Source organism: Thermobia domestica, chromosome 10, assembly GCF_964235325.1.
Source record: "Thermobia domestica chromosome 10, izTheDome1.hap1.1, whole genome shotgun sequence".
In the NCBI taxonomy this organism is placed as follows: domain Eukaryota; kingdom Metazoa; phylum Arthropoda; class Insecta; order Zygentoma; family Lepismatidae; genus Thermobia; species Thermobia domestica.
The window spans coordinates 56,224,749-56,251,377 of NC_137463.1; the positions used below are offsets into that span (position 1 = coordinate 56,224,749).

The 26,629-nt window shown below is 34.7% G+C and overlaps 1 protein-coding gene across 1 annotated transcript in view; it reads right to left on the bottom strand.

Annotated features, from left to right (window-relative positions):
- Positions 1-26,629, bottom strand: part of LOC145661471 (uncharacterized) — a 551,403-nt gene that overhangs the window by 288,070 nt on the left and 236,704 nt on the right. The window contains exon 3 of the mRNA XM_081726783.1: positions 18,414-18,549. Coding sequence (XP_081582909.1) covers positions 18,414-18,549 — 136 coding nt within the window. The remainder of the gene's footprint in view (positions 1-18,413; positions 18,550-26,629) is intronic.

The window sequence follows — 26,629 nt, forward strand, 5'->3', positions numbered from 1 at the left end:
AAGTTCACATTCGTACTTACGGTTTTAAATCCACGGCTTTTCTAATTTTAAAACATGGCAACCCTATGTGCCCGTGATGGCAAAACAATACATTTTTTATGTTGATATCGTTTTACAGAAACTTGTGCTTAATAGTAATTAGCAATCGCAACAATGGCGGCCAGCAGACCTTTCGGTTCCAGCGAGATTCCGTTACTTATGAAAGATGATTCGCATAAGATTTGTTATTTCGTGTCACAGGGCACCGTGTCTGCAGAGCTAATGATGAGGTCCCCTAAGCCAGTTTTGCCATAGCCACCGATATACAGGCCTGTGGACAAAAATGTGACGTCATCAGCGGTAGGGCTTTTGTGTTACAATGAAGGAAGGATTGAAATTAACGGCGCCGACTTCCCAAAATTTATGTGAATGCATATCAATGGCGAGATGTTTAGATATTTGAATGACTTATTTTTAGTTAAAATCTTTTATGAACACTGTCATAAAGGGCTGTGCTGTGATAAAATAAAATATGTCGGTACTAGAAGGATAAGTTGGGACTGTCCTAGCTCAGTCGGTAACATAGCTGACTTAAACGCAAGAGAAACGGGTTCAAACTCGAATCCAAACTAAAACTCTTGTTGGTGCTGGGATCGCGTAACACCCACGTAGTCTGCACGCATGATTGAAAGTCCATTCATTATATTGAAAGCGGTTCTAACAATTTACATGAAATTTGATGGTGAAACGTTTCTTGATACGAGAAATAGATCTAGCTTGGTCTTAGCTTTTGGAAATCTTGTTCAGTAGTGTTTTTGGAAGCATCAATTTGGGGGCGCCTCAGTTGTATTACAAAAGCAACCAAGAATGTTTACAAAATTTGTGAAAATGCATCTTCACGTACAAGAAAACGGTTTAGGTATGGATCAATTACGTAGAATTAATTTAGTGGTGTTTAGGGCTCTTCATTTTAGGGGCGCCTCAATTATATTTTAAAAAGAACAAATTATGTAAATGACTTTCTTCACAAATGTATTTTCTAGTACAAGAAAGCGTTTTAGCTAAGTTTTAAGTTTCTCAAATTAATGTACCTGAAAGTTTGTAAAACTATCTTTTTCGAGTACAGCAAAGAGATTTAGCTTAGTCTCAACTTTCGAAAAAACTTGCTTAGTGGCGTTTTCGGGTGCTTCACTTTTAAAAAAGCAAAGGATCTTCAAGAAATTTTGTAAAAATGCGTTGGAGCGTACAATACAGCGATTTAGTTATGGTTCTACTACCACAGATTACTATGGAGGAGTCTTCGGGCGCTTAAATTATATGTCAAATCTTTTCACGATATTTTGTGTACATGCGTTTTCGCGTACAAGAAAGCGATTTTGATAAGACTTGAGTACCTCAAATTAGTCCAGCGGCATTATTTGCAGGCAGCAAAATTTAAAGTTAAAATAGCTGTTACTATTATTATGAAATTTTGTAAAACCTCTTCGTGTACAAGAAACAGGTTTAGCTTTGTCCCAACTTTCCAAAAATTATCTTGGCGGCATTTTAAGAACTTTGTTATGAAGTTACTAAAATTTTAACTTGGAAACCGGTCAAACTTTTTTCTTGAAATAAAAATAATCCGTTTTTTACCTGCAAGATAGCTATTCGAAAGGTCAAAGTACGTAAATTATCTGTCTAGAATATTTCGGCATATAACACTACCTGTAGGACTCACCCCCTCCGTACGTCCTTGCTGTACTATATAGAACCTAATACAGTATAGAGTTTAATTTATTCTTCAGGCCCATTCACACAATGTGCGAATTGACGGCGAGATGCCAGGAATTCCCCCTCTGGCAAACTTCATTCACCCTCTGGACATCTTGGCAGGGATAACTTTCCCCATTCTTTGTATATATTTTACGTGTGATGGTTGGGTCCGTATATGGGTGAAACTCATATTCCCTAGGAAAAATCTTTAATTCGCACTCTATCTCCACAGATACAAAAAATGGTACTTAGAGCCAGTGGCATTATACAAAAAAATTAATAATTAGTAATTAACAACATGTACTGTGCCTAGTATTTCACAACCCCTATGTTCTATGGTTAGTATAGTGACTTTAATATTAGTATGATTACTATGTATTATTTTTATATTATAATGTATTTGTATATAAGTATTATTATTTATTCTAGCGATAGTAATGATCAATAGTTCGGTAGTAGTGGCAGTAGTAGTAGTAGTAGTAGTAGTAGTAGTACGTTGAATTAGCTTAGGGTCTGTTGTGTTAAATAATCGCGGCCACTATTTCATCACGGAAAGTCATTCACCACCAAGTTATTCATGAAAAAAATCGAACTAAATACGCATTCAGAAACTTAAATAACCGTTATACAATTGATACACTATATTAAGAATGTTTTTCAACAACTTACATGTATTTTCAAAATGGTTAATTTCCTAAATGGTTTACATAATTGAATACAGATACTGTACAAGGTGTAGCTGTATACACTATTCATAATGCCACTTATACACTGAAAAATTCTACACAAACTCTTTGCGGTGTTTCATTGTGCACACCTTTGGAAAATAGATTTTTTGTAGGAGTATGGACGTATAACATTCAATTGAAACGTATTTCAGAACTTTTGATTCATATTGGCTGCTTACAGTCTATAATAATGAATCTCTCTTATCCTTCCATGCTATAGTACACATGTCATTCGCTCTTTTATTTTCTGGTGCAACAATATATAATTGTTGTATCACTTATGAGTTTTACAATCCTTATTAATATATTACTACAAACGCAAGAGAAACTGTAGATAAAGCTATGAAATCAGAGATGCTGCTGGAGTTATAAACTTTATATTATATTTAAAGATTAAGCTAAGTATACTGACTTAACTTTTACTTTTAACGTTATTTTCTAATGTTTTTTTTACCACAATTGCTGTAATTTTGCTCACAATGATCTGTTTTGTATATTTTACCTTCACAATTTACAATAAAACATCAAACAAACAAGAGCGCGACTTGGTCCTACCGGTTATGACTATGAGCCTCGTGACGTCAGCGCTCTCAGGCCTGTATATCGGTGGCTGCGGTTTAGCAGCCACATTATAACAGTATTCATGTAGTATGAAAGTTTGGATTATGCTAAATTCATAAAATCCGATTATAAGAGATGAAGTTGTGCACTATTAATATTCTTCTGATAGTAAAACCAATATCTGGTGATTTCAGTATAGCGTGCACATGTTTACACAATTACTGAATATTCTTAAGAAAAAGCCCTGTCAACACTGGAATGAGAATAGATACAATTTTTGAACTTGCCTTAATTTAGTATTGAAACAATCTCGCAGAGTATACCGGAGAGATCCTTTTAACTGTTCAGCATGTTCTTGTATTTTATACATCTTATTTTATACCTAGGTATATAGAGTTCATTAAAATAAAATGAATACATAATTTGGCAAGTGCACATTTGGCATTTGAAGCACGGAAATTCATAGACATTTTGCAACCATTTTGAGCATTTTCAGTAACTGTACAGGTGCTGAGAGCTGTACAGTGTGTTTTGTTGTAATATGTATTAAATCTGTGAATATAATTAAGTCTAGCGAAACGCACAATATACGAGGGTGTAGCAAAAATATTTTTTTTTTTAAAAACTATGTATTTAATTTTTTTAAGGGAGTAGTCTTGTTGTCTTCAAAGTACACTCCATCATGCTTAATAAATTTGTTCACGCTACGATTTCATTCTTGGAAATATTTTTCAAATTATCTGTTCTGATTATTGACAGCTTTTCCGTTTTTTCCCCTCTCCTAAAACATCAAATAATTGTCCTTTCAACCTCTTCTTTATTCGTGGTAACAAAAAAAAAAAAATGTTATACGGAACGAGGGTAAGAGACAAGAGACAAAGGAGTCACGCTGTGTTTCTTCGCCAAGAACTGGTGTACTTAGATGACTTCGTGAGCAAACACATTGTTGTTGCGGAAAAAGCAGTCCACCTGTATATCATAAATAAGACATTTCTTGTCACTTATTGTTAAGAGCAGTCCATACAGGAGGCAGAATTGCACAGCAGTACACTGGTCTCTTAAATCGGCCATCACTTAAAGCAAGATGCCATCGCCCATCACTAAAAGGAAACTGCTTTTACGAAGAAAAAAGTGATTACTGTGACAAGAGAGAACCTTCCTAAGCTATGACACTGGATGCTCTAAACTCAGGGCGAGATGTCTGACGCTCGCTTAGCGGGAAAAGTTCGTACTGATGAAGTTCGGCCTAGAGCAGCACTATTTCGGATTTTTTTAAATGGGTATTCACTCGTATTACTTTGTTTCATTGAAGTGTGTACACACTTTTGATGGATTATCTAGAAATAGAAGTTATTCCCACCTAGAGAACAATAGATAGAAAGCGCAAACAAGGGACGAATATGAACCGTGACAGTTATATATTTATGAAACTTGGCACCTTTACTAATTGTGTGTCGCTAATTATCGCGATGATAGTTATTCGATGAGAAAATGCCTCGTTTACCCGCTATGTATAATATATATTTATATATACAAAGCAGTGACCGGGCGAGACTGTGCCGACTTATACCCCAAAACGACGGAGAAAGGGAAAAATAAAATAAAACATAACCTGATACCTACGGGAGAAGACACGCGACAAAGAAGGCGTTGCCATCCCAACACAAACTTATAGTTTTTCAAATAGAACGTATACTATTTTATGACATTAAAACAATTGTCATAAGACGTGAAAGAAAATAAGCAAAATGTGGGTTACCAGTGTTGATATATAAAAATAAGGGAGATATGAGGCTCTAAAATTGAGAAACTATGGGTTCCGTACGATGAAACGAAAACAATGTACTACAACAACAAAACTACAGAAGGAACAAATGTACAGAAGGGAGAAAACTGTTGGAGCTAGTCTTCTGTGGAAGAAGGCCCAAAAGGATGAAATGAAGAAGAATTGCAGGGTTGCCAATACCAATGTAAAATATCATTAGCCTCCTATTGTTTCATTTTAATATAGGCTATAAAAAACTATAAGGCTTACATCAAACCATTATGTCATGTAGGCTAAAAAAAAAGATGTTGGTGATGAGAATTAATTAAATGGTAGGATGAATAAAGCAGGAAAAATGAGAGAATCCCGAAAACAACGCACACGTTATTTGGGCACCACAAACCCCATTTGCTCAAGTTGGGCTTTAACCAATGACCTCAGGCACCTAAGATGAAAGCTCTAATACTGAACCACAGTGGCCATAATAGGATTACATTTTAGAAAAGCATATAGCTACAGTACCATGTGCCTTATTTGTATCTAATCATTACTTTAACTTTTTTGTGTTTTATCCAACCGATGTTATGGATAATAGGGTCTACTATTATTAACACGAAGCCTTTCCACTTATTAATCGCTAACGTGAGCGCCTTTGGTGTGCACGGTGTCCTGGGTACAAGACACTTGAAATGTGCACACATTACGATGGTTTGTATACTATTGGTAGGCTCGAGTCTTATGCAGTCTTGTCGCTCAAAAGGACGTTAAAATGCAACCAACCAAGTATTAATGTGGACACTGAACCAGAACCGGAGGTTGAATTAGCAGGTAGTCACACCATTATTCTAAATCAACGGTTATAGTATGGGCTATTCAAAAGCACAATATCAAATTTACATTAAATAGTATATGTATAATGAAATTATGCAGAACCAGGTAAATACAGTAATTTCATTAAAATCTTCAGGTTTAGTAGAGAGGACACAAAGAAATAATCAGTAATAAACAAAAATAATAAATAGATATATAAATAAATAAATCAAGTAAAATGCTACGGCACAAAACACAGAATAATTACGAACGTTACCCTTCTTTTTCATCAGAATTAACAATTGAAACGTCATTTCTAACTTTTCAAGCTTTTCGTTTATTTCTTTCTGTTTTTCCTCTTTTTTTCATAAGTTCTTTCCTTTCTTTCCTTTTTTTTTTCAAAAATTCCGTTTTTATTTCGTTTTTTTTTTTTTTTTTTTTTTGTTCATGGTTTAACCATTGTTCAATTCCCATTTCCTTTCATTACTTGGCATTGTTTCTGTCATCATGATTAAACAGAGACAGGGATGCGGCCTCACAAAAAGCTTTTCGTGCAGATCAGAATTTTACAGGTATACATTATCCCTCTTCTGACTGCTTTAATTCCACGAAGCGAAATTTTGCTATTTCACGATTTTCTCTCCCAACCATTACTTGCTGTTTTCTTCTTTCTTTTTATTTGGATTATTCATTTGGAGTTACATAAAAGGATTTTGAATATTGATTTTTCTCCTTACAACTGTGTATAATTATCAAAAGAAAAAAATGAATTCTTTTGTCAATAGTATCAGAACAAATCAACATATTTTGATTTCGTTTTCCTTGTCGTATACAGAGAAACTATTTCGCGGCTCATTTATTTGTGCAGATGACTAGATTGTGAAAAAAATCCTGACTTATGAGTGACGATCAGGGGCGGATCCAAGACGAACTTCTAGAAGGTGGAACGGTGGGTTGTAATACTGCAACTTGAGAGTTCCAAACTCTGGGATGGGTTTTATTTATATATAACATAAGAAATTTTCCTCTTCTGGAGGGATGATCGCCCCCCTGGATCAACCCCTGGTGACAACAGGCCTGGGGTGTTATTTGCGGAGGGCATGAGGAGCAATTCTTCGTTCTTCCTCAGTTTGAGAGATACATGATTTTTTTTCATGAATTGAATATTAGTAAAACTCGTGAAACCCTTATTTCGCTGGATGAATTTCGACCCGGTTTTGACATTATTGTTAGGGTTACTGCTTTTCGATGAAATTGTATGTGCGTAAGTTTATTTTCAAGAAAGTTAAAAGGATATAAGTTGAACTCCTTGAAATTTGTTTGAGAGATATTGTGGAGATACTTTAAGTCACCTTGTGTTCAATATTTTAAAAAAAATGCCATTAAACGTTTTACCATCCAGAAGCCTAGTGACTTAATTGTCCTACTTGGAAAAAACAAATTTAAATATTAAATTATATATTCAAGTACAAAGTATATTTTTACAGTAAGTAGCAATTGTGAAAAAATACATATTTACTTGAATTAAAATTTTACAAGCATTCAAGTACTATTTAATCCCATATCTAAAAGATGATAATTTCTGTAGACCATGAGTATCACTTCGTAGCCAACAGTTCCACTTTAACTACTTGGTACTATCTCATGTAGCTCCGCTGATGAAAACGGATGCTAAACTTTAATTGTTTAATGCAACTTTAAGGCAATATGATTTTTGATAACTATCTATATATATGAAAATGCTAAGTTTATATGTATTTTGCCCAAATCTTTTTTTGGCAATAACATGATGAAAACGAAATCCTCTAGAAACGTGCCCTTTTTTGCTACTGAATATAAAATTTTGTGTATATTTGGCGGTCAACTAATTATGTGGCCTATGGAGCCTGGTGGTTCAATGACGCGTTCACAAAAGCTCTCCATTGATTTCTATTTCTATCCTTTGCCATGTGCATCCAGTTTCTAGTTTGTACTCCTATTTCTTCAAGATCCATCTTAATATAGTCCTCCAATCTGCGCCTAGGTCTTCCTGCAGGTCCTTTCCCGATTCAATTTGTAGTCAAAACTTTGCAAACGTTTCTACTTTCTTCCATTCTGGCTACATGACCTGCCTATCTAAGCCTCCTACACTTGATGACCCTAACAAATTTTGGCAAAAGGTATAAATTAAAAAAGTTCCTCATTATGAAGTTTCCACGATTCCCGCTCCTCTTGGGTCCGACTATACGTCTCAGGATTCTATTCTCAAATACTTTTAGTCTGTGCTCTTCCCTTAAAATAAGTGACCATGTTTCGCTACCGTGCAGCACAACAGGAATGATTATCGTTTTATATATTTTGAGCTTCAGATTCCTCGACAGAATTTGCGAATACAAAATTGTGCAATTCTCATTGAAATTTTAATAATAATTCCACTCAGCGTTTTAGGAGTCGTTTTGAGCCCATGAGTTAATATTGTCACTAGGGAGTTGCTAAGATTGATACTCTTGTGTTACGGAAAACAGTAGAAGAGTTACATAAAGCGGTTGGTATACATTGCAGGCGTTTTACTTTAACCTAAATGTTAAAACCTACTGAGTGCTGACAACTCTGAAGGCCCGTAGAATCACAATGAAGCGTATTCTGATATGGACTTAATATATATAAAAATAACATTTCCATTTGATATTATCTATAACTTATTAATGTTTCCCACATCTATATATTAAAATGCTAACGTTTAATTGTTTTTGATAACTGGGATATATTCTCTTTGTGTGTCCTCCTGTCCTTCACTAGTGCTTTTAAAGGGACATGTACAGATATATGAGGAATCAACTACAGCGATCTTGTCAGAAGCTTTCAAGTACTATTTAATTACATTCCTAAAATATGATACATCTATGTGGACCATGAATAGCTCTATGAAAGCAAAAGTTCCACTTTAACAATTGGATCCCATCTCATATAGCCCCGCTGATGAAAAGCGATGCAAAAATGTAATTGATCCATGCAATCCTGAGGCAATATGATTTTGACAACTGCCTATACATTAAAATATCAAAATATCAAAATATTTTGGTCAAAATCTTTTTAGATAATGATATCATGGAAACGAAACCACTCAAGGAATTTACCGTCTTCTCTAGTCAATCAAAAGTTTGTATACATTTTCTGGCTCTGAATCAAATTTTCAAAATGATTTCTATTCAACGCTTTTTCTATTCAACATTTTTGAACCAGCTTCGAGCCTTTCAAATTAACATTGTCGTTAAGATATTACCAAGATTGATATTATAGTGTTAGGTAAACCAGTAGAAGAGTTGCGTATAGCGGTTGACATACATTGCTGGTAGTGCTTTGGTTTAATCTAAATGGGAAAACTTTTCCCATCTCCGAAAGACTGTAGAATCGCAATGAAGCGTATTCAGACGTAGGTTCAAAAGAAAACAGAATATCTCCATTTGCATCTTCTATAAGTTATACATCTTTGCCACAAACTTGTTCCTACATACATATATATATTAAAATACTTAGTTTATTTGTTTGTTAACAAGGGTCCATTCCTTTGTGAGTCCTTTCGTAACTCACATTGTGTCCTTAAAGAGATATGCGCAGATATATGAGGATATGAGGAGGAGATTCGTGCTCGTATTAGAACGATGAACTGTGAAGACAGTGTACAATCATCTAGTAGACCCTATATAATTCTTCAGAATTTAATCAGATATTGAAATGATCATGTCATATGTATATATAAGTTAATAAAAGTCACAATGCTGCTATAGAGTGAGAAGTACGGTATAATTTCCAAATGTAACAATGATGTTATTTTTAAATTAGGAATATTACGCATTATTATGCATTACTCGAAATAAAGATAATTCGACGTCGATTATTGTTCAATGTTAGTCGTCATTTATACACCAGTGCTCTGTGAAATTGCCTCAACTGTACAACGAAATTGATATGATTTGACAATTAAAGCTCATAATACAGTCTCGCCAAGTGATTCACTGAAATTGACAAGATAATATGTTAGTTAATAAAATAATTTCATACAACTCACTGAGAATAAGGTTGCCTGAAATTGCACAAGAAGTACAATTTATCTTTAACATATTAAAAGGGTGTATTCGTAGTTTGACAGATTAAAAGTTAGCATACAGAAATAATTTCGTATTAACAAAAAAAAAACTATTAGTTACTCTATAAGAAGAAATAAAGCAAGATAAAAAGCAATAAAAACATTCAAATGCATTATTATTTGTCACTGTAACTATGGAATTTTAGAAAATAAATGACAAATAAATAACAGGAATAAAGGAGTGATCATGAGCCGCAGCAGGATGTTTTGAAAGATATGAGATTACTGACCCTACGTCAGTTTCCACTGCATTACTGAGTCAACAGTGGTATTCTGTATATCAGTACAGTGACTGTCATTATAACATTATTCCTGATTAATCAAACAATTTTATAGTGTAAATTCACAAATTATTAACACATTGCACGCCACGACGAATTTATTTAGGACCGCTAATGATTTTGTAAACGAAAAAATAAATGAAAATGCAATATTAGTGGATCGTTAGGACAAAACTTTTATAAGGGACTACATCAGTTCCTGCTAATAGGAAAGGCTAACGAAGATCCGGCCATTTACCTTCTAAGGAAATAACGAAACAAAGTAGGTGTAACTACTTTGGAATCTACACAGCATGTTAAGAAAAGTAACAGTGTTCCATTGGGGACAAGGCGGCGAGGAATTACAGAATTAAAGATTCCTCAATTCTTTAGTGAAATGTAATGGAGTACTAAAGTTAATTATAAACACTTTACAACTGTAGTTAAGTTGAAAAGAAGTTAGTAAGAGTATGTAAAGAATTGGGACGCATATATGTTTCATCCATATGTCCCATTAAAAAATTACTTTTATATTTCCTTAACAATCCAAATCAGCAAGTTATTCTTATTAATGACATTTATTTCGGCGTATAATAGATTCATCTGTAAGAAATTAACATAAATAATCTATATATATAAAAGAGAACGTACAAAATCCTTTGTCCGCTCATCACGCTAATACGGCTGAACCAATTTCTTTCATTTTTGGGGGGTTATTAGGATTTGGACCCTAGATGGTTTTTATCATATCACTTTAATTTTTAATTACCAGTGTCTTGAGATAATTGACCATTCAAGTGTCCATAACGTACAAATCCTTTGTTATTAGTTCATCATAGGTAAAAATAAACGTATTTATATGCAACCCGCATGACCGTGTCACTCGGCGGGTTAACATAAATGACAGGCGATATAGAGCGGAAAATACTTGAATCTTCTGTTTAAAATTTTTTAATTGATTTGCTTATTTTTACAGACACTTTTACAATATGCCAGCACCGGGATGACCGTAGCGAAGCGGGGCGGGTTAACATAAATGACAGGCGATATAATGTTAAGATTTACTGCAATCTTCTATGGTTTTTATCATATCACTTGAAAGCGAAAAAGTAAAAATTATCTAAGTAACAAAGTTTATTGCGTTCCGGGGTGACCGCAGCGAAGCGGGGTGAACGCTGCTAGTTATGTATAACAGTATTGAAAAATACTATTCAACTATTTTTTTGCTTTTACTTTCGTAAGCTGCTTTTACAAAACACTTATTTCATTTCATTAATTTTCGTTAAGAAAGCTACCACCTTTCCTACATTTACAACAAAGCTACTGCCTGCCATCTATGAATCGGTAAGTAGGTACATATGAATTGCGTAGCTGTTACCGGGTACTTAATGCAGTAATTTATTTCGGGAAGTGTTCACAGCTTTTTAGAAGTCGAGATTCAATATACTAATAAATTATGCTGACATTTGTAAATTAACCCCTAACTATATTTACAGAAAAGTCAGGATTCGGTGGAGAGAGGTTTGGAAATACTTCTAAGTATTTCAATATTATTTCTGATATCTTAAAAGTAATCGAAGCCCTTAGAGGACAAACGTGTCGTTATATTTTCGACAAAATGAGTTCTGGTGGTAGATAAAAGTGTTATGTGTTATTCTTGCCCTACAACACCCCATTCAAGTGATTCCTCCTCTGAATAAAGAGATTAAAAAGCGATGAAGCGGATATGTTACACAACACAGTCAAACGAGTTTGTTTGTGGAAGGAAGTATCATGTAACAAATGTGTGCTCATAGCATCTTTATCCACTTACGTACAATGTAAAACAGGATTTACATACCACCTCATAGGATAAGGATACGACTGTATTTTGCACTTGGACAGAAGATACTGCTTCTCGGACTGAACTTGCAAGCTCATTACTAACTATCATAGAGCTACATCAAGATCTGCAGGGAAAGACAATTTTAGAATATGAACAGATTCATGTGCCATTCAGAATATCAATTTTCAAATCATTCCTTTTTATTAACACATAATATTGAAAGGTTATATCAAGTCAAACGAGCACAAATTCCCAGAGGTAGATCACATCTATTTGGACTCTGATCGTGATTTTGGTTGGATAGGGAAATAAACGTGGCATTATCCAAAAGTTGTATATGCAAGAGAAATACCGTAATATTATTTTCTAAACAACTAAAGGAAATAATGTAACTTATATGGAATCTCATTTCAGAGATAACCTAGGGTTGTCTTTGAAACTCACAAATAGGAAAAGAGATATCCTTGGTAAAAACGTTCTCTTCAGGAATGGTATTAAATTGATAGGAGTAGAATTTGGTTTTTGTTTGTCAGAGAAAGCTATGACACTTTCATACCATTTGGGAAAGTGAAAATTCGTCTATATAAAACAGACAGACAACACAATGTTCACAACAACATTGTATTTCCAGGAACTGGCCACAAAACTCGAGGGCTGAAGGGGAAAAGTTAAGATATTAAGAAACTATTACAATTTGTTACCAAAGAATATAATCAGTACTACGAACATATTGTAAAAGATAAATGAAGCACGTGTTAAAATTATCTTGAGATATTTTTCTGTTTAATATCTTGTACTGTACAGTACTAAACTATATCACATACTTGGTTTAATGTTATTCTTCTCTAAGATGTAGACACTAGCATGTGCATGGGTTAGCACCTGAAGAACGTTTTTGGAAATATCAATACTGTTTATACTATTAGCGGGTGAAACAGTTAGTTACATAATTTCTTTCATGGAAGAGGGAAATGAAACATTTGAAAATGAAAAGCCTTAGAATGAATTTTCATACATATAGCAACAAGGAAAGTTGTATTTGTAATATGAATATTGATCCAGCAAAAATGTAATTATATAAAAAAAAAAATGAACTCAATTTCCTCGAAATGTATAATTTGTCACATAACACCTTCACCCTCTAAGCGCTTCAACGGTAAATTTGTTGCGTAATGACTTAGTTTTCCTGGGAACAAAAATGAGGTATACAATCGCCCTATCTGATTTTAGTTTTACCATGAAATAAATGTACACATGCCTATAACTCCTTATAAAGTTGTTGCGCATCAGATGTAAATCATGTTCACTATTAGAAACCCATGTGAAAGATTGGTAATGGTTTGGCCCTTTCAACCAAAGTGCAACCTAGAAAGAATGTATCCACAGAAAATAGATTCAATTTTAGAATCCATATTAAACACTATGCTTTTGACGCATTTCTAAATATCAACATCAAGATATGGAAATGATAAAATGTATTATCTTAATATTATCATTAGGTAAATCCATGAAGAATTTTAACAGTCGTGGATTATATCATTACGAAGGCTCGTCACCTTGATTTGTCTATACATCTACAGTCGTTTCAATGGAAATGGCGGAGAGATATAATTGCACGTTGTTTACAATAGAATCACTCAAACAGTGAACACGATTTAAATAGTCAGTAGTATTCTTGAAGTAGAAAAATATAGAATATGGATTTCTACTTAAAGCAAAGTCTCTATCTAAGACGATCCATACCAAGAACAAGCATACGTGGTTTAAGATATCCAGAGCAAGCTTGTATACAATAATTAAATATTCAGTGTAAATAGACAGTTAAACTACGAGCAAAGTTAAAAATTAGTGAATATAATATTAATACTATTAGCATACAAATTCGTATGATGTTACTTTGATTTAAGGATGTAACAGGTTGACTAGCAATGAGACCCAAAATTGGGTCTCAAGCACAGTCAATCGTGAAGCGGTGATACCCACTTTTGTGCCTCATCTCATCAGCTGTTTCAAAGCGCGATACCCATATATGTTTCACTTATCACTTTTTAACATGGTAAAAAAAAATATCTTTTGGCTTCAGAATGTTACACGATACTCGTAGCCTGGCACTAGAAAGCAACCGGCACTTATAACAATGATGTCAAAATAGACGTACCATGTTGATTCATTTTCGCAATTTTTTTGTTACTTGGCCCCAAAAAGTGTTACACGCAACCTGGCCTCGACAGTCAACCTGTTACTAAGCAGAGTATAGGAGAATCAAAACTTGATGTCAAAATACACAACATTTCATATCTCATTAAGTTAGAAAGATGAAAATAAGGGGTTTATATACTCATCATAATGGGAGTGCTAAGTCAGCGTTTTCGAGAGTTTCTGTTTTGATTGGGTAAGGGGAAAATATCTGTATCTTTCCGCAACATTCAAATGTGTGAATGATTGCATCACAGAAGAATCGGTTAAATATTTGAAATGAATTTTGGAACATGGTTCGTACATATCTCTAGATAATATTTTAAAATCATGTCACTTTTATTAAAGAGCGCGTCCTAAAGGAATACAAAGTTTCCAAATGTATCCCCAAGGTAAAATATTTTACAGGTCTTTTATCCTTAAACGTGCATTGAAATGCGTATCCAAAGCAGCAAAAGGGGCTTCAAATATGTTCCATAAACCTATTTTAGCCATGCGAAGAACGGTCATTTCAACTAGCATACTTTAAGATAAGACTTGAAACGTTTGTAAACAATTGGATACAAAGACCCAGCAATCTTCATAAAAATATCCTTTTTTCATAAAAAATAATTTTTAATAAAGCATAAGAAGAGGAAATATTCCATTGAACATAAGGGGTTTAGACATATTACTTTGAAAAAAAGAAAGAAGAACTGTACTTTAAAATCATTTGTGTCTTTATGTCAATTTCTTTTTTTTAAAAAAAAAGTTATTGAACAGAATTTCTTGAAAAGCCTTTACCTCTATGTAAAACGAGTGTTAGAACAGAAATGAAAGTTTGTGAAGCCAAGGCCCTAGAGCATTCGGAGGGCCCTAGGGTTCGTTCTTTTCAAGCTCTCTATATGGTAGTTTCTTTTTCTCTCTATCTTTCCATCACTCTCTCTCTCTCTCTCTGTGCTCTGTCCCTGGAACTTTCACTTGGAGTTCCCACTCAACATGTATTCGGACAGAAAGAGAAAGTCTTTGAACTTTATACCTTAAACCTGAAGCCTAACTTTTAGACAGACCACTATATACTATAATCTGTCAAAGGATACAACTAGGTAGTCTATTTTCGTTTTTTAAAAAATAATTTGATGTAAGAAATAAACCTTGCTTGGGTACAAACAAATACATGATGTTATTAATCATAGTTATGTTTAATATTTATTTGTTATAATTTGTACAGTAACAAAATTAAACACATCATGCTTACCTAGGTATTATCTATTGTTCATTCGCCTTTCCTGTTATATTCGATAATACTTAATGGTTTAGATATTTTTGGAATTTTCAAAGGTAATCTCCAGTGCCAATGCTGATCATGATGGTTTGAAGTGGTAACTATATTGAAGCTAAAGTCCTGAAAAAACTAATGCAATAGTTTTGTATTACAAAACAAGCTTTAATGATATTAACTCTATTCGCATAGTATGATTGCTAGGTATGATAAATCTCAAAACATCCAGATAACGAAGAGTGAACTCATAGTGTTTGTAATATCAACTTAACTCTTTTCTTCCTCCTCTACTAAAGCAGATATTGCATCTCTTTGTTTGTTTGTTTACCTTAATGAAGTTTAGTATTCCTTTTAAGCAACGAAGCTACATGAGATATGGACATATGATATAAGGTAGTTTCTGCGTCACTGACCTGGCACCCCATGCTCCAAAGGAACGTGTGCTAGCTATTTTTTTCATTTTATCTCTAACTGAGACATTCGTCTCCACGATCATTTACTTGTTGTCTTTGTTACCTAATTCAATACTACAGGCGCATGAACACAGAACCTTCGGGAACAGCTGAAGCTCCTCTAGTGTTCTACAGAGAGGTTCGGACACCAGTGTGGCTTTCGCTTCACGATTACAACCCAATGTTGTCAATTTGGGGGGAAAAGTCGCTAATTCTAGGGGATTCGACTTCCAAGACAGCGACAAAATATTAGCGACTTTTTTGGTGATTTTTGAATGACAATTTGGCGACTTACAAATCTAGCAACTTTTGGTTGCGAACAGTTTATCTTGTAATCAAGTACTATTAGCTCGAATAAGTTCAAATATACGTTCATTTACCTTTCGCTTATTTGAATAAGTGCAGATGTTGACGAGCTAGGTGAATACATAGCAATTATTTCCATATTCCCGCTTTAATTTCTGTTTATCTCTTGCCCTCTAACGGGGACAACTCCAACCTTTAATGACCTTTAGTTTGCATAGCTTCCGTTTAGAGGCACAAATAATATGCATTAATGATAGCAAGCGTGAGTAAAAATGAAGTGTGGAAAGCCTTTTCTTTGTAGACTTGTACGTTTTTCTAAGCTCATTTTTGATTTCCTTGAAGTGAAATTGATTATCAAGTATATATATTGTATTGAAAGTGAAACTATTGTTAGTTACATTTGATTCATTCATTTACGTTTCTCTAGCATAGATAGTATTATGGCTTGAAGTGATCACATATCTTACACACACACACGCACACATAAACAAACAAACACACACATCTCTCTCCGCAAAATGAAATGAAATTATTGAAATGGAAATCCGATGAAATGAAATTATATACGTTGTGTGAAATTATATATATATATATATATATATATATATATATATATCACTCTGTCAGATGAAATTCCGTGTATATTTTCTTTAGCGACTTTTCATCCCAAATTGGAGTCGTTTCATCTCCTATTTAGCGACTTTTTGAATCAACTTGTTGGCAACACTGTTACAGCCTAACAAGTCAGACCGTTCGACTACGCCACGTCGGATACACTAGGACAATGGTTCTCAACAGGAAAAAGTTGTTACAATAATGATTTACTCTTTTCCTGTATATAAGATATCGTTAATATGTCTTTGTTGTGACATAAATACAGGAGTGCGTCTACTATCATGATTTCGATCATAGCGATTCTTCCTTAGACGAGACTAGACAAGATTTTCTTGATGAGATAGGAGACAAAATGAAAGTTTTTTTTTTTAAAGAAAAAAAGTAGAAAAATATGCACTTTTCGAGACAACAAGTACTTTGACGATATTTTTTCGAGACAAAGCTAACCCACATCGCGCGTCGTGGGCAATACTATTCTTCATTTATTGCTGTTGATAATAATCTGATACAAAAATTTTACTATTGCACTCCAAATTCATTTTATTCGTGGCCGCGAGATATACCGCTACTATCGTATCTCTAACAGAATGGTGACACAACTTAAAAACATCATCTTTGAGGAGAGTAAATTGAAAATTGTCGTTGTTGCAGACTAACATGGATGGGAGAGGAAGCTGATGTATCACTGCAGTTGCAACACTTTTTCATAAACGTCTTCATTGTATGTCAATAACAGTCTTTTTTGAATTGTGTTACTTTTCTTTAAAAATCTACAAATGCAACTACAATGACATTTTCCTAGGTAGTTCCAGACTACTCTGCAGGTAACGTGGGTCATTTTTTTGTAGGCTTTTGCAGTGGCTCATTTTTTTTTTTTTTTTTTTTTATCTGACGAGTAGATTACAAGTGAAATGGAGACTTCACATATCGAGCTAATCAAAAATATGTACTGTATATACTTTAAAATTGAATAGTTGTATTACTGTGAACATTACGACCATACAAAGGAAAAAATGCAGCGGAAATATGAATTCCTTCGTGCATTTACAATAAATACTCAAAATGAAAAAAGAAAGAAAATTATTCTCAAAACACTTTTGATACGCTGTTCATCTTTCTGGTGACATCTTCCAGAGCAGCCACATGGATTGCTTTACCACCCATTTCACTAATGGCTGTGACTTCTCACTGTACATCACGTTCTCCACGGTCCTCCACCAATAAAAATCTAGAGTATGAAAATGTATCTAACACATGATTGCGACAGCACTTTATTTATGCAGTGCAAAGCCAGTCTGATCTTCTCCATTGTCGTTGCACTTCACACATATTCTTGAACATTTCAAAATGTTCTTTCGTTGCTCAAAGGTAAGCCGTATTCGCACCATCGCTACACTTTCTCAGCTGATTGCACTGCATCGCGTTGTCAAGTATCAACACCCTGTTGGTTTTACTGAAGAGTGTTGAATTCGTAACCAACGAGAATTAACATACCGAATGTATAACATTGTTTTTAAATTGTGTACAGTCTAATTTGTTTTGAACAAACCAAAATAAATCGTGCTTTCTATAAATGAACTTCATTTTTTACTTAAGTTTCATACATTTAATTTTAATATTTTTGAAAAATTTTGGAAACCATCCATTTTCACTCATTATTTATCCCGATTAATGACAATTCGATTAATACAACATTCCTCGTGGTGCTGACAACAATCAAAAAAAGTTATAATATATATTTGTAATTAGAAAGTAAAAATAAATATTGATAACTTACCCACAACTATCATTGGAGCTGATTGTATATCCGTGTGAAAAAATGGAATATCTGCAGATACCTCGCACTTGTAGTATCCGGAGAGTTCTAACTGTACGTCTGACAGTACGACGGCTTTCGCATTCGATAACGAAACCTGTGGAATAAAATTAATGTTTTATTAGAGATTAAACGCTGTTGTAGAAAAGTGTAAATTATTAAGAAATTTCATGTTGATAGCTTTATTACATCGAAATATTAATACACTATAAAGGGTGAGGCAGCGTTCATAGCGTAATTTGACTCGCGTAGTATAATGGCGTAATGTATGAATGCGATTAATCTCGTGCAGTGTTCGTGTACCACTGAGCTGCCATTTTGGTTGTTAGTTCGACATGGATTGGTAGGGTGCACAGCAATGTGCCTTTGTCGTTGAAAGTTATAACCGTGATGGGTGTCTATTCAGGTAAAATTTCAACGTAGGGCGTCATGTGAAAGTTCCAGGTGGTCTCGAGTATGTAGCAAGAGCATTTCGAGTATGTAGTTCGTGAGTAAACAGAATTTGCGTTCTGGATTGATGCAAATCCGAATGAACTACACACCAAGCCTTTGCACAGTCTCATACCACAGTGTGGTGTGGTGTTCCTTCCTTTACAATCATTGTGCTTTATTTTTTCTAGGACGATACAGGCGCAGCTGTAACTTTCACCAGTGAACGCTATCTGAGGATGCTGCAAGACTTCTTTGTACTTCAGTTACGGATGTTGAATGTGGATATGGACCAATTGTGATTTCAACAAGACGGAGAGATCTCATATACAGCCGAAATTAGCATGGTTTTCTTGCGACATACCTCTTCGAGGAGAGTAATTTCTCGTTATGATAACATCTCCTGGCCACCACGGTCACCCGACCTCACATGTGCTGATTTCTTTATTTGAAGGTACCTCAAGCAAAAAAAAAAAAAAAAAAAAAAAAAAAAACTCCGAGCACGTTGCGCTACCAATCCTGAATTGCAGCATCGCATCAGAACCTCATTGGCATTATTCCAGTCAATATATTTCGATGAGTTATGAACAACTTAAAAACGCCGCTTAGATGAATGTATTGTGCAACGGGGACATCATTCGAACGAAGTTATATTCAAATGTTAGTTAACCTAATTCAACATTGCATTACAAATTAACAATTGGCATACTTGTACCTTCTATTTGATAGAAAGGGTAATAAATAAAAACAATTACTTCCATATAGTGTGTTATTAATATTACGCTATGAACGCTGCCGTACCCTGCACATGTTGTATCACTTCATCAGCTTTATTCATCAATGTGGCATGTATTTGGTAACTGAAGATACTAAAAAAAAAAAAAAGATCCGGTCTGGAAGACAATAAAATATCTACAATAGTTAATTTGATTAGATTCTAATTTAACTTTAGTTTTCAGCGTCAATGATATGAAACATATTTCCAGTGTCAAAGTTTAATCTAGGTTCCAAATCAGGAGTTTTGCAATGGTGTTATCTCCAGAATATTATTAGCATCCACAATAATGTCCAAAAATGATATATTTAAGGACGAGATTTAATGATTTGATTTTGAGTTTAGCGTCCCTTTCAGCAGAGAGGCTACATGGGATGTGGGTTTACTGATTAACGTGGATTTCGAACCTCATGAGCTCCCACCGGAAACGCGAGATCTAATGTTTTGCCGCCAGTGACGTAACTAAAGGGGTCAAACGTAGCTGCCACGGGCGTCAGATTACGGGAGAGGGGCAAAAGTGGACAAATATTTATTTTCGCTACAAGACAAGAAAAGGGGCTTTGGCAAACTAAAGATCATAAAAAATTATCTCAGAAACTTAACAGGAAAACAGTGACTCACATACCTTAGAATCATATCCATAAAGCATAAGTTAGCTTAAAAACTATCTTTTGAGGACATTGAAATATATTTTCTGCCAAAAAGAGCTCACAAAGTTAAATTTTAGTTTCAGCGTTCTGTGTTTTCATTTAACTTACATCGATTTAAGAGATTTGCAAAATATTCAAATTTAATACTCGAAAAAATAGTTTGACTGTCATGTTAAATATTCTATTCTAAAGCAACAAACTAATGATTTATTCAACACATATGCACATCACGATACAATTCCACAAACATTGTGATTTTGCAGTTATTATGATAACACTAAAAATATTCCAAGATGCTACTCCCAGATTCTTTGGCAATTAAGTACTAATTAGTTTGGTGTTTCCTCTTGTAGTAAAAATTAAATTAGGTACTGGAATTTTGAAATCAAACTCTACCACTTGAAGAAAAGATGGAATCGGATGTTTAATATGTGATGCCAATATCAGGTGTAGTTGGGGAGTATTTTGGTTTGGTTGGTCAGCGGGAGGCACTAAGGCGAGTTCTTGGGGTTACATGCGTAGGATCGAAACTGCGTACGATCGAAACTGCGTAGGATCGAAACTGCGTACGATCGAAACTGCGTACGACCGAAACTGCGTAGGATCGAAACTGCGTACGATCGAAACTGCGTACGATCGAAACTAAAACCGGCGTAGGATCGAAAACAGATAAGGTCATATGATCGAACAATAAAAAAAACAATTATTTTATAATCACAGAATATTAAGTAATAGTATTTTTTTGAAGTTATATAGGGAAAAACCGGAGTAGGATCAAAACTGTATACGACCGAAACTGCGTAGCGTCGAAACTGCGTAGAATCGAAACTGCGTAGGATCGAAACTGCGTACGGTCGAAACTGCGTAGCGTCGAAACTGCGTAGGATCGAAACTGCGTACGATCGAAACTGCGTACGGTCGAAACTGCGTAGGATCGAAACTGCGTACGATCGAAACTGCATAGAAACGAAACTGACGAATAAAATAGCGACAAATATAATTAAATAATCATACAGGGGTGTACCCAGGAAGTTTTTCTTGGGGGACTATGACTTATTCAGGAGGACCAAAAAAGCTAAGTCTTGTCTCAGCAGGGAGAAAGGAGAAGCCTCCCCCCAAAAGCCACTACTTCTGATCAAGTTGGCAAATTCCTTGTTCAGAAGATTGCCGTTAAGTTCAATTGACTTAGCTTAACATTTTCTTAGTTACCTAGTTGCTGTGAATTGTCACTTCTTTTATAGACTTTGCAGGTGGCACAATCGAAGGTTCATGTAATTAGTTCAAGTTTTTGCTAGTTTGGGCTTCGTCCCAAATTTACTAACTTCCAGGGTTGTTTTGTTTAAAACAAAATATTTAAAACAAATGATTAAAACTTTTTTTAAACAATTGATTTTGTTTAAAACAAATTTTGTTTTGTTTTAAACATTTTGTTTTAAACACGTGTATTTTGAAGACTTGTCTTAAACATATATTTATTTGCATTTTATTTTATGTTCGTAAAAAAAAATCTTCCAGAGCAAGAGAACTATCCAAAAGTGCTCCCCAATCAGAAGACTATTTTCTTCCCATGTGGATGGTTTGATTTCTCGTGGCTACAGCAGGTCAATTTGGTGATCTACAATTTATTTTGTCTCTTTTCCCCCTTATTTTTAACGTATATTGTATTGTTTAAATGCTTCTCAGTTAACTTGCGAGAAAGTGTCGTAGTCGAAGGTTGGACTACTTATAGAACTGATATTAAAAAATAAATAAAATAATTGTCACGGAAACAAACTGTTGTGTTGTATTCACTGCGACGTTGAGGTTCTGAAATTAAAATATCGCAAACATTCGTTTGTACAGCACATGTTAGTTCTGTCTCCGTACAACATGGAATCGTTTCACATGGGTTATACGTGAAGAAAAGAAGGACATGATTCGGCACAAATTTATTAGAGTAACTCAAACTCAATCAGGTAAGTAAACGATCAAACGAGTTTGTTGCAAAACGTGTAAGAAAGAAATGGGTGGTTTAGTTCCAAGAACGAAAATCATTATGAAAAATGCAATGTTTGGCAAAAATGGAAACCCAAACAAATGGTAAAAATGTTGGTCCGAAAATTGCTTCTGATGAATCTAACGTCAGTGGTGTGGCTGAGATGCAACTGGAAACTTCAGGTAACAATTAATTTTGTATCAACAATATCTTTTTCATTATATTATGAAAATTTTATTTCGTACCTCTTCCCCACCACAGTTCTAAATTTTCTTTGAAACTTTACAACTTGGCATAGCTTGTATGAAGAGACCAGGTGAGAAACGCAAGGTATGGCAGTCGATCGTGTAACTAACCAAGTGTGATACTTATTATAACGTTAGTGCTGAACGTCAAGGTCTGGGACAATTTGATCTCAATTTGTTTGTTTGTATGTATGTACCACGCTACAGGTGCAATATTCAGTCTTTTAACATTAATTTTTGAGGATAGAGGCACGAGGCGTCGGAATTTGCTGTATAGATTTTGACTGCGATCCCACGTAAAATTTCAAAATTAGTGGGCCAGATCCCACTTTAAAAAAAGCCCTGTCTCATATAGCCTTGCTAGTGATGCAAGTTGTAATCAATCAAACTAAACAAACTAATTTTATATGTTTCGAACAAACTTGGGTTGCAGGATAAATTTGGCTTCAACTCAACATTTAGAGCACAAGGGATCCAAGTTCATTTTCAGAAAGGTTCACTTTTGCTCAGCAAACGTAATATCTTCGTAGCATAGGGTATGAAATAAATGAAACAAAAACCACGGGAAAGCGTGTGGACTAGAGTTTCATAGGACAACCGCTAGACAAGGGCGTTGACGGAATGGGGAGGAGGGCTAATTTTCCCTTCGCCCTCCGTGCTCATACATTTAAGATATTAACATTATACTTGTATTGTGTATATTGCAGCGTTGGAATGATTAACAAGTCAAGCTCCGAATGTCATAGTCAATGATGCATAATTACGTTACATAAATGCAGAATGTGTCCAAAAGAATACATCGACGTAAAATGTCATATTTTCACAACCACGAATCCGAGATGAAAGAAAGAAAAACTACCTGAAAAAAAGGAATCTAGAATTTTGTATGATTGCCGCTAGGTAGGGGCGTTCGTTTAGAAGTCATCCGTCTTCTACCCTGAATTTCAGATTTTTGGGGCAGTAATGCAGATTTAGAAACATTTTGCTTAGCAAAGTCCAACATTTAAAAATTGAAGTCCTTGCACCGAATAAATACAGATTTTGATCATTGGCCGTAAGGAGCTATAGGCCTATATTGCTTTCTTGTATTTTTTTTTCTTTTTTTTTTTACCCAAGGATTTCAAAGGTGGCTCTACTTTCGAGTTTCGGGCCTGCTTAAAATTCAGGAAATTGGACCTAAGCAACTTCCCAGTTTTAATCATCTGTATGTTCTTCGTATTTATTCGGTGTAATTACCTCAGGCTTATTCTGTTGAACTTTGCTTATCAAAAGATTTCTAAAACTGTCTTACCGTCCCCAAAATCTGAAATGCAGGGTGCGGATGAGGGTGGTTGCCCTCCTGTTCCACTGACGCCCCTACTAGCGGCTGTCATATGAAACTATCCCACGCCTTTTCGCATGGTTTTAGTTACATTTGTTTTGGATTCTTGACTGCGAAGTATTATTTTTTGAAATAGAATTCATTTGCTGAGGAAAACTGAAGTTTATTGAAAATGGATTTGGATCTATTGTGCTCTGAACGCCCCAAATATTACCTTTCGTCAATAAATTTTTGACTTAAAAAACAACCAATTCAATAGACTTGCAGAAAATATAAAGTTAGCACAATATGAAGTGTGCTTCAAACATTACTTTTCGAAAACGTTGCCCTATTATTATAAAATAATTTTATTAGCACCAGTGTTATGAAATAGTAATCAAATTTTGCAACAAAAATCTCACCCGCCTCCACGAAACGCAGCTTAGCCCCTAAAGGCATAACTACAAAACTTTTAGAAGCGGTAACTCGAAATGATTTTCTTTATGGTTAAAATAACCGCACAACAGCATTTCTGGTAAAATTCTAGCCCTCATGTAACATGACACCATTTGCATTTGAAATTTCGAATACTAAGCACAGATGTTCGCCATGATGCTTGATAGCACCATCTGATGTGTCAGACCACTTCCAAGTTTCATCATTCTCTTTCAACCCGTTCTCAACGCACAAGGATGGTGAGGACTTTTGTTTTGCCATGTATATTGATAGATTGTGTGAAACCTCTATAGTTGATAAGTTTTAAAATCTACCTTAAAAGCTTACTATATCCAAGAAAATACTTACTGTATGAGAGTCACTGGCAAGAGGGTGTAATAAAAGGGGTCGTTATATGAAATAAGTTGAGAATTACTAATCTATACGGAAATGTTCTGTACCCAACACTGTGTAGTCTTAAAGAGAATAAAATAAATGAAAAGATCGGTTGAAAGAGCAAAAAGTCTTAATAAATACGTGATTACACGATTTTGAAATATGTTTAAAATCATATTTTAAACTGTTCAAAATGTTTAAAACATGTACTTTTTCGTGTGTGTTTTAAAACATCTTTAAAACATTTTAAACACTTTTTTCATGTTTTAAACACGCGTTTTGTTCTTTTTTTTTTAAAAAAACTGTATTTTTTTTCAAACCTGCTAACTTTTGACCAATTTCTAAAATTAGAATGCGTTGTTGCCAATATTTACTTAAAAGACTTCCGTTTCTTTCAATTGACATTTGGATTAGCATTTTCTTACTTACCCAATTGCTGTGATTTTCAATTTCTTTATGAACTTGGCAATTGGCACAATTGAATGTTTATATAATCAGTTTAGTTTTAAGTAGGTGGGAATTTGTCGCCAGATACAAAATTTCTCATCCTACGGCCTCGCGCCTCATAAACCTACTAACATACCAAAATTCCTAGTTTTTATTCCGATTTCAATTACGGTACCTAAAATATGAGATTTTGTACATCCAAAAAGTCTATTTAAATTACACAGTTTTTTGTCTCTTTAAAGCTGCTAAAAATGGAAAATATTCACTTTTGGAAATTTTCTATATAGTCCCAGGAGGCTAAAAACTTTGCCAAATTTAATCGTTGTAGTTCTACTGGAAGTGCCTATACTGTAAAAAATCGTTGTATTATTTCAACGACATGCCTATGTGTTAGCACGATTGTGTTAAAATATAACACAAACAAGTGGTTAGAACAACTCACTCTCCGTTTGGAGTTGTGTGTCAAATGCCGCTAGTTGAAATTACACACATCCTGTGTGTTAAATTAACACAAGTGTAGAATCTTCGGTGTTGTTTTCTGCGTGATTGCCAAATATGTTGGGTATCTAATTATAAAGGCTTATGAACTGAAGCTACAGGCAAACACAGTAGAAAGAAATACTTAAACAAATCCAAGTATACGCAAAATTTCAAAATACAAACCGCGCGATGTGTTTTCAATTGTTTTACAAAATGTTTCTGAAGAAACCCTAACAGCACAAGATGTGCTAGGCATGTATCATTTAGGTATTCTAAATTCATCTCCCACGTTTGATGCATTTATTGCTTCTTTTTCAAAGCGGTTGTGTACTAGAAGCAACAAACGCATCAACTTTATTAGATGGCAACTGGCGCCAATCATTTGAAAGTGAATATGGAAGAACTATAAAATGAAGTAAATAGACAGTCGTCATTTTGTTATAAAATTAGGTCTACAAGGCGAGCAGATTTTATCCCGAACAGTTATCGTGGAATATACGCGGGTTAAAGGAGCACTCTGATTAGCCAAATTCAAAAGACCTCAAGAATTTATCCCTCTACAAGCGACGGTTTCTTCATCGCATCCGTGGCTAAGTCGGAAGAGCACGCGGCTAGTAATTGAAAGGTTGGTGGTTCCTGCCCCTCCCTTCTACAATTTTTCGGTGGCTTGGTGAATTCAGAAGAGGCCGGACATAGCTTAAAGATGAAGAGAGAGCTGTACGTCCGGCAACAGCTGTGTCAGATGAAAACATTGCCGATGTGAAACAAATGATTCGAGAAAATCTTCGAACAACTTTCAAGGATATTGAATTTACAGTGAACATTGGATCGCCAGCCAGAACAAAAATTCTTCATGATCATCTTCGGCTTAGGAAGGTTTAATCTCGTTGGGTGCCTCACACTTTGACTGAACAGCAGAAACGCATGCGTGTGGAATGGTGTGAAGAAATGCTTGCAAGATTTGATGGAGGCAATTCTCGACACGTCTCTGGCATTGTTACTGGTGATGAGACTTGAATCTATCAATTTCACCCTGAAAATATAC